General features: G+C 37.0%; 1 protein-coding gene across 1 annotated transcript; it reads left to right on the forward strand.

The window, feature by feature from the left end:
- The first annotated feature begins 605 nt into the window (after positions 1-605).
- On the forward strand, positions 606-10,209 carry lin7c (lin-7 homolog C (C. elegans)). Its single transcript, XM_079466841.1, has 5 exons — positions 606-907; positions 1,752-1,870; positions 5,299-5,370; positions 6,866-7,075; positions 7,516-10,209. The coding sequence occupies exons 1-5, from the start codon at positions 871-873 to the stop codon at positions 7,681-7,683; spliced, it is 606 nt and encodes a 201-aa protein (XP_079322967.1). The 5' UTR covers positions 606-870; the 3' UTR covers positions 7,684-10,209.
- Positions 10,210-10,446: the final 237 nt, after the last annotated feature.

Consider the following 10,446-nt stretch of genomic DNA (forward strand, 5'->3'; position numbering starts at 1 on the left):
CAATCCCAATGACAGACAGCAGCAATATACAGCGAAGAGCGATGAAGACCTTCAGTACAGACGCCACACGACAATTTATAAGTCATAACATGTACTCTCATTGTTTGTGCATATTCATACTTCGTTGTTATACATGTTGTATATCTTCCAACTGTATACATACGATACAGCCAGAAGATACATAAATAAATCATAAATCTCATAAACGTAATTTGATATCTTAAGTACATTTTCATGACTTTCCTACATTATAACTGTATGATGAGCATTCAAACTAACTGTAATAAATTAATCTAATTAATCAATTTAATTAATCTAAGAAAAATAATATATAATTTTAATGGGAGATTGTTACCGTGAATATTCGTTATCGTGAAATAGAATGACTCATCATGATAGATAGATAGATAGATAGATAGATAGATAGATAGATAGATAGATAGATAGATAGATAGATAGATAGATAGATAGATAGATAGATAGATAGATAGATAGATAGATAGATAGATAGATAGATAGATAGATAGATAGATAGATAGATAGATAGATAGATAGATAGATAGATAGATAGATAGATAGATAGATAGATAGATAGATAGATAGATAGATAGATAGATAGATAGATGATAGATAGATGCATAGATGGATAGGAATAACTATTTGAGCTGATTTTTTAAGGCTAATGATGGAATTGTGTTTGTTATGCTATGCAAAGTGACTGCGCATTTACAGCGCAGCAATTATACTCTCGACTCGCCCTGTAATCCCTTTACATTAGCCAGAGCGTTTAAGCTTAGCTAGCCGCTAACAAGAAACACCGAGACGGGAGCATAAACTTTCGCCAAACAAAAACATCAATACACCGGATAAATGGCCTCTTTAGGGGAACCTGTCCGTCTGGAAAGAGGTAAGCTGCCAGTCGAAAACAGTCTTTGGCTTGCGACGAGATTGTAAAATAACACACTTTGGTCGAAACATCCCGCTGTCACTGAATATAGATGGATTAATGTTACGTTAGTGGACGACAGCGAGCTAGGTCCCGTTTACACTATCAGACAATTGATGACATTAATAAATCTATTCGGCAAAAACGTACATATGAACACTTTGTGTCGTTAAATTAACGTGCTTGTGTTAAATAAAAGCAAAACATGAGGTTAGCTATCAAAAGCGGTAACGCCAGAGCGCTGCTAGCAGAGAGTGCTGGTCGTTCTGTGTTTATATTCGAGATGTCTATGTTAGCAATCCTAGTGGTTTTGAGTTTTCACTGACATTCTTAGCTCACCTTTCTGCATCTGACAGCTTTTTGTGTAACGTAGGTGAGTGACTGAAGCTTGACTAAGTATAAAGTGTATTAGCAAAAGCACTGATTTGTGATCATCGGAGATCTTTAGCTGTGGCATTTGATATTAGATTATATTCAAATTACCTAGATTAAATAATAGACCAGTAACTTCTTCTTGAAAAGGATTTGGAAATGAGTTGTATGACTTAAGTCTTCAATTTAAATGGCCTCAATGACGTATCGTTATAGCTGTAAGGAAATCACACAGATTATTGGGATGTTATTGTACACGCAAAACATTTGTCGTTGCAATAAACAGTACAGCAGAGCAAACAGTAGTTTTTTATTAGAAGTTGTAAAGGGAAAATAATCGTAATGGGAAGTACAACAACCCCCATATGGCGTGATGCAAATGATTATCTGTGGTCTGGCCTTGCTTCATTGTTTTGCAAATTTTCTTCTACAGACATATCTCGTGCCATTGAGCTGCTGGACAAGCTCCAGAGAACAGGGGAAGTGCCTCCCCAGAAACTCCAGGCACTGCAGAGGGTTTTGCAGAGTGAGTTCTGCAATGCTGTGCGGGAGGTAAATGTGCCAGCATCACATCTATGTATTTAAATGACACTCTGATGCTCCCATCCTATTGTGTAGTTTAAGGGCCATGATGAGTAAAGTTCAATTCAATTTTATTTATATAGCGCTTTTCACAATGTGCATTGTTCCAAAGCAGCTTTACAAGGGAAAATATGTTTTATTTTCCCCTGTAAACCTAAAAGTGGGGACTCTTTGGTCCTAGAGTTTGTCACCACCTAACTCCAGCAACGCTGGCTTTCTAGTCAAAAAGTACACTTTTCAGGCACGCCTGAGGGAACTCACTGTGATGAAAAGTTAGTTCAAACAGAAATAAATGGTCAGTTTTCATTATTTAGCCCTCATGCCATTTTGAACCAGTATGAATTTTATTTCTACAGATCACAAAAAAGATATTTTGATGTTAACATTGGTAACCAAAACAAGCCCACTGACTTCCATTTTCTGGACACAAAAACACTTGAGACATTCTTTAAAATATCTTCTTTTGTGTTTCACAGAAGAGTCATATACGGGTTTTGAACAACATTAATGTGGAAAAATTATCACCCAATTTTTATCTTGGGATGAACTATCCCTCTAAAAAAAGACAGGTGGACTAAAAAACACAAGCCATTCCAAAGTTGTCAGAAGGGCTCAAAAGTGCTGAAAATGTTTTGTGTATCATGTGCTATTATAAGAGATTTAAGCATTTAGAAGTGACCTAATTGCAAATGATAACTAAAATGGCATTTTCGGCTTAACTTTTTTTGTCAATGGGGCTGATATTAGGGTCTATAAGATGTCTTACAGCCAAGAACACCTACAGTAGGTTGAGCTGTGATTTACTGAAATGTAACTAAAAGAAGGGATACGTAGAATGATTTTGAAAAGTTGTAATATTTGTCAAATAACCCGCATGTACTCTGAAAAAATAATGCAAGATGTGATGCAACAGCCAAAGAGTGACATAGACCAACTAAAAATAGATCAACTCAAAATAAGGCAGACGGAACTGCTCCATCAGCCCCCCCAAGTCCACCATGAGTACTCTGATGATTTATCTTTCAAGTACTCAAGCAGGTAAACACGCACATCCCTTGTGCTCGTAACAGCATGCTCATAAGTGTAGAACATAAGATAGTCGCTATGCAGAAGAACTGGATATCGATTCTGAAGCACACAAATAGCATCAATCCATTTGTCGGTTCCAGCCTGGGCATAAAACTCAGCTGTAGTGTTCCGTTGCCGGTGTCATGGATCTAAGACTGTTGGCAGTTGATCTGTCTCCAACCTGCTGTTTGGTCATCTGTCGTTCTCACCGTTAAACTCAAGGGCCGTTTAGACCAGAGCTGCTGTTCTTCATCTTGCTTGAAATCCTAGAATGAAGTTGAGCTTTAAAGCGGGCAAATGTGAAGATTTCTTTGCCTAGGTTACAGGAAACTGAAAGTGCCATTGTTATCTAACTAACCCTGTTTATCAGGTGTATTAGGTAAGGGACTAGACTATATTTTGATTTTTTTTTATCAGACTGCAATCCTAGTTTCCATTACAGATTTGCACAAAACTTTTGCGGTATACAAAACATATTGTAAAAGTCGATTAAAAAACGATGGGATGGTTCACCCAAAAATAAAGTACTCACTTTCTACTTTTTCCTAATCTGTATACATTTCTTTATTTGGCTGAACACAGAGAAAGATATTTGGAAGAATGCTTGTAACCAAACAGCTCTTGGATCCCATTGACCACAGTAGGAAAATTTAAATGGTAGTCAAAAGGGCCCCAGAACTGTTTGCTTTCCTACATTCTTCAAAATCTTCTTTTGTGTTCAACAGAACAAAAACCGTAGATAGAATTTTTCCTGCTATGGTAGTCAATGGGGTCCAAGATCTGTTTGGTTATAAGCATTCTTCTGAATATCTTTCTCAGTATTCATCAGAACAAAGACATTTATACACATGTGGAACAACTCGAAAGTGAGTAAATGATGACAGAATTTTTAATTTTGGGTGAACTATCCCTTAAATATAACTGTTATTATGCAACAAAAAATTTCCCTCGCATAATTATTTCCTCTTGTGATTTCATTCCAATGAATGTCGGTAGGTTTACGTATATCGTTGCCATCACATTAGCCATTGTTTGTAATCACAGGAGAGGTTGTATGTGATGTCACATCTTTAAACAATAATTGCGTGACTTTTTAAATTCAACAGACACTGGGCTGGAATTGCAACAATACATCTAGAAATGCGAATTAAGTGAAAACTAGAAATAGTCAAAAAAAATCTGCGGCTGTATATGGGTTTTTGCAACTTTTACTTGTTTCCATTTTGGCATATTTTTAACTCACAGTTTCAGTTTGGGCAATGTCGAGGGCAGTAAATTTTACTATTGCTCCAGATGTTCATGATATAATAATAGCAAGTTTATTTATCTTAAAATAATTATAATAAAAATGTTGTTCAGCAGAAACTTTTTTAAAGAATGGCACATTCATACAGGATATTCTGTCAGTGGTTTCACATGTGAGTCAGAATTTGGTCATATATCTGTATTGTAGCCTCGATTTATAGGTAACACATTCTCAACATTTAAAAAAATGGGTCCTGTTTTGTTAGTCTTTGCCATACATCATTATTTCACTGAAACTCAGGGAAAGTTGAACTTGCTTCCGGCTTGTGTCTCAGATCTGTGACTACACAGGCTTATCAAAACAGGCCCCTGGCAGGACACAACAATCTTTATTCAGCTTGTTTCTTTAAACCAAGGCCACACATACTCTTCTTCAGATGCTTGTTTAGGATGTCGCATCGCATGTGATGGCATTGGACGTAACTGCTGTTCCTTTATGATGAATAAGTGCTTAATTACAAACTCAACAGTTTTCCCCAAACATTTACACTGTGTACTGAACCTCTGACTGTGTGCTTGATTCTCAGATAAACACGCACAACTCGCACAATGCAGTTATACGTGGGTGGATGTACTATATAGAGTTGGTCCTGAATGGGAGATTGAATATTGATAAAAGTGATAAACCATCAGGAGTAAGGCATGTAAAGAGATCTGATTTTCACTGCTGGGCACGTCTAATGTGAGACATGATGATATGATTTTCCAGTCACAGATTACAACCAGTCTTGAACACAGTTGTGTCCACTGACGATCATCTAAACCAGATTGAATAATGTGCCGGACTAAAAAGGCTTTTTAGGGTGAATTACTATTCACAAGCAATTTAGTGTAAGACTAAGCTGATACGGATCCAGGAATCTGGCCCTTGAGATGCAGGAAAAAGCTTCACTTAGTTTCTGAAAATAGAGCTCTAATTTTGTTTCGTTTTGTTTGCCGGGATGGTTTTGGCAGGGGAGGTTCTGTGCTTGTTGTGTTTGTCAAATTCAAGCAGTATTCTCTGACTTTGTTGTACATCATTTTAGGTGTATGAGCATGTGTATGAGACGGTGGATATAAATAGCAGCCCAGAGGTGAGGGCCAATGCAACAGCAAAGGTAAGTTGTTCTTTATTTTACAGTCAGATAGTTTCCATGTAACACACCATGTTGTTTTACTAACTATTCTTAGCGTAAACGTTAAAAGATAGACCGACCATCTCATTATCTGATTACCTTGGTTCTAATACTTCTTTAAAACAGTTGACTAATGTAATGAAGATATATATATACATATACATCTTATTTTTGACGTTTTTTTATTTGTATATTTATAGACAGTTTCAAAGCAAGAACATAAACAAACATTAATGCGAATAGGTGCTTTTGTGGCCAAAATGTACTTTTGGCTACACATCTGCAAAGATGCACGAGAAAGACACTCAGAATTATAAAATAGCGGTGTATTCTGCAATGCACCGAGAAGCGGAAGAAAAAAAAACAATGACACTAAATAAAACGGCCAGCTTTTACAACAGAATGCATAACATCTGCACTGATTTATTTCGCATCCAGAGACAACCTCTACCTCCACTAGAATAGTCTTTGTGCCATTAACCAGGGTGAGTCCTTTTATTGAAGCCTTAATAAAAACTAAGGTTACTAAGAAGTAAATAAAAAATGTTTGATGCTGCAAATCCCTCAAAATAATAAAACAATCTATATTTATTATAAAAAATGATGCACAGAAAAGTGTGTGTGTGTGCAACAATAACATGCATAATAGTGCTAATGTAATGTCCTAACATAATATTGCTGTGACAATAAGGGTTGTTTCTATTTTAATAGCTGCTCCATGCTCTCTCATTTAAGGGGTCCTTGCCCCGAAAAACGTTGAAGACCCCTGCTTTAAAGGGGCCATATGACACGGCTAAAATTTTTATAAACGCTGTATTTTCCATATACCTTGCATGTTTATATCTCCTCTTTGCCCTGACTTTCTGAAACGTGCAGATTTATACAAAGCTCATCGCTCTGAAAAGCGAGGTGTGCTATGATTGGCCAGTTACCAGTGCATAGTGATTGGTGGAATACTGCAAGCGTTTGACAGAAATGTAACGTCTCTTACTATATTTGAAACTAAACTATATTTGGAACATCAGATTCCAAAGCAATTCTACTGACAGGTACACCCACCTTACTTGCAAATACATTTTTTCAACCACAAACTGACGTAGATTTGTGGGGTTGTGGTTTCACGAAGCATTTCAGGCAGGTCTGGGTGAGCATTCGCTTTTAGATAGAATGCATCTTTTGTTCCAACACTTACATTTTTACCATTTTTACGTGTCTAATACACGCATGTGCAAGTTTAAAATCATGGGAGATGATTTCAAATCATCATCAAAAGTCGACCACGACACATTTTACAAATGATTTATTTAATAACAGTAGCATACAAAAAAATCAACAAATTGTTTATTTATTAAATATTATTGTCTACAATTATTATACAATAAAATAATAATATTAATAATATAAATGAAGTAAAGTTTAAATTGTTATATTATAAGCCACTGTACAGGGTGTACAAACATTTTTGTGCTGTTCCCAGGCTACAGTGGCTGCATTTGCAGCGAGTGAGGGTCATTCTCATCCTCGTGTGGTGGAGCTCCCAAAAACAGAGGAGGGGCTGGGGTTCAACATCATGGGTGGGAAGGAACAAAATTCTCCCATCTACATCTCCCGTATAATTCCCGGAGGTATCGCTGATCGACACGGCGGTCTGAAGAGAGGAGACCAGCTGCTGTCTGTTAATGGAGTGGTACGTACACCGTCCTGTCACATGACGTTCTGCACGTTTTAAGCAAATTGAATGATGTAAGCGACTTGATACCTTATGCTGTCACCTTAACATTACCTCAGGAAGCTTATCCGATGTCTTCAGTTACCAATAACTCTGGCATGTCAATACAATTTTAAATACCATCACTGTATTATATTTATCTCAGATATCAAAAGTAAATGGCAGACACAGCAGTGATGTGGCTGCCATATTGATTAGTTTACTGGATCACACGACTAAGAAATTGCATAATGTTTTGTTGTCTCCGTCCACAATACAACAAGAAAGAAGCATTTTTTATTGTATCAAGAGCTCCGTTTTCACTGGACATAAACAGTGTCTCAGTGTGGATGGATGGACAAAAAGAAAAAATTATTAATTAGAAGAGAGACATTACCGTCTTCATCTCCGTCTTACAGAGTGTAGAAGGAGAGCATCACGAGAAGGCTGTAGAGCTGTTAAAGGCTGCTCAGGGTACAGTAAAGCTGGTGGTACGATACACCCCCAAGGTCCTGGAAGAGATGGAGTCCCGCTTCGAGAAGTTGAGGTCCGCCAAACGCCGGCAACAGAACAACTACCCCCAGTAGGGCACCTCTCCCGTGCCCCCCATGCTGTCTCATTGTCTTTAATTCTTCTGCCATCTGTCTTCCTCGTTCACACTTTCTCACCCTCTTTTTCCAACCAGGGATTAGCCACATGTTTGGCACTCCTTTTTTTAGAAATTTTTCTAAATCCTGTCATCCTCCGATTAATTTTTTTAAGCACATGCTTTCACACACTTCTTACTCATAGCATAAACACTACCTTGGCTCTTCATGATGTCACTCATGTCACACACGCGCTGCATTATTAAGAATGTGTCGCTTAGGGTGTTGATTAGCTCGATATGCAAGGGGACCATAGCAATGTACAACTCCTGAGGTGAATTGAATGAAAATGTCAAAAAGTGCCTCAAGAGATTATGCCCGCAGCCCTCGGTATGTTCCATTCACAGGCTGTTTTGTGGTCCAAGCTCAAATAAATGAACAACATTAGCGTCTTACTATAAAAATGTGTTACAGAAACTGAACTGATACATCGATCGTTGGTTTGTTTTTCTTGTTTGATTTTCTAAATATCTGGGAATGGAAAATAGGTGAAACATTTCAAAACCTCATGCTGGGTTTGATGACACAAGCATCCTCATCAGAACTGTCGTGTGCTTCTCAAAATATCAGCTGTAATTATTCCATACTTAAGACATTTGCCAGACATATTCTGTTTACGGATCCAAATCCCAAATTGTTTACAGTGGACTTTGATACAATGATGTGCTTTTTAATAATATTTTCAGTGGAAATAATATCTACGGTAATTGGCACATTACATTTAGAGGTTAAACTAAACTAAGTTGTGAAATATCGCGTTGCATTTAAACTAGTTACAAACAACAGTGCTTTTGAATGGATATTTGTAAATACAATGTTTTCAAAAGGCACTAAGCAGCCCTGCCTTTCCGAGGAGATGCTAGTGACACTATCCTGATAGTTTTCTATTTGTCTATCTAAAGTTAAAAAAAAAACATTGTCATTCTCCCTTAAAAAGCACACAATGTGGCAGTCTGTAGGTCTCATGCAAGCCTGCGTTCAGTTTTAAGTTTTTGTATTCATTTCAAAGTTTGCAGCAGACACACGGTTTAAACCTATAGAGGGTATCAGCAGTTGTAGTTATTTTATTGCTCTTTCATGCATTGTTTTAAAACTCTATATGAATGTTAAAGTGGCACTTGCCTTTCAGCCCGCTATGGGTCCGTGTGGTATGCCCACTTCACGCTCAAAGACCTGCGTCGTGTTTTGGAATCCATTTAGCTTAAATGGATATTATTCTCATCAGCATCTAAGAGTAATTCAACCCTAAATGAAGAATGAATGTTTGAGAATGTCAGCATGCATTTTTATGAGATGAGTCTAAATGAAGCTCAAGTGTAAATTGGTGCTGTCGTTTGTTTCCTCCCTTCTTTAATTAATGTTTTCTGAAGAACGTAAAATACATTCCTTCAGGCAATAAGACCTGGAGGGTATAGTTTTGTTTCAGTTTTTTTTTAATAGAAAAAGAACTGAGCAGTTTTAAAGCGATAGTTCACCAATAACTGAAAATCATCATTCACTACCATAGTAGAAAGAAATATTGAATACTTTTGTTTTGTTGAACACAAAATTTGATATATTGAAGTATTTAGGAAAGTAAACCATTTTAAAACTACTTTCACACTGCACTTTCACTTTGTACTCATTTTCACAAAATGCAACACGCTTGATGTATTTTTAACCTCAAACGCAGGTATTTTCAGTGTCTGACACACTTGGAAAAAAACAGTCTATTTTTCTCTGTCTCTCATAAAATATTTAACATGTCTAATTATAGAGGACCATGACTCACCGCGAGCTGTGAGATACGTAGGTGTTTTGGGGGGTGAGAGATAAAAGGGAGGTCTGACGTCTTGCATGAAAGAATTGTTTCTTAGGTGCTCAGGTTGAACGTTTCTGTAATATCACGATGTTAAAGCCTCACGTATCACAAGAGCAATAAGACATGATGTTTTTTCTGTACTCATCTCAAGCAGGTTACTCGCTCCCTGTTAATACTCGGAATTGTCCACAGGGGGGCTGACAGACTATTTTTGTAATCTCGTTTTCTGTTGATATTTTCTCACTTTTTGATAAGTGATTTTTCACTCTGAAGATCTCTTTTGCGATAAATGCTTTGTATTGGTTTATTTTGACCAAGTTCTCTGTTTCAAGACCAAACTTGCAAGAGCTTTTTCAATGTCTGTTCAGCTAGTTGGAACAGTTTTTATGAACCTGTTAAACTATTGTATTTGAGGTTTCTGTCCTGCTGTATTGTTACATTAATGTGGATGTATAAAGAGTGATGAAAGAAGTTCTGTTTAGAGTTAAATTATACCGTTAGTTTATGTCTTTATTGTGTGTGTGTATTCTTTATTATATGTTCACCAAATAATAACCGCTTTTACCTGAACAATAGAGGGCACTGTAGGACAACACATTATGCTAGTTATTTGCTATTCTCTGTGCACAAATCTTTTAACATTAAATTCTGTGAATAATTGCAGTAAAAACAATGCTCTGCATATATTCTTAAAATATATATCTTTAGTAGTTACAGATATTAAGTGTTAAATATGCAAAACCCTCATATACATCCCATCTGAGTCTTAATGTGATGGTTCATGGCCACGGCCCTATAAACCCTCCCTCGAGGGATTTGTCAGCCCAATTTACTGTCCTGTCAACACTGTCATCGACTGCGGTCTCTCTATCTCAAGTTCCATCTTTAAGACGCAGCCCATA

Source organism: Barbatula barbatula (genome assembly GCF_947034865.1).
Source record: "Barbatula barbatula genome assembly, chromosome: 1".
Lineage (NCBI taxonomy): Eukaryota > Metazoa > Chordata > Actinopteri > Cypriniformes > Nemacheilidae > Barbatula > Barbatula barbatula.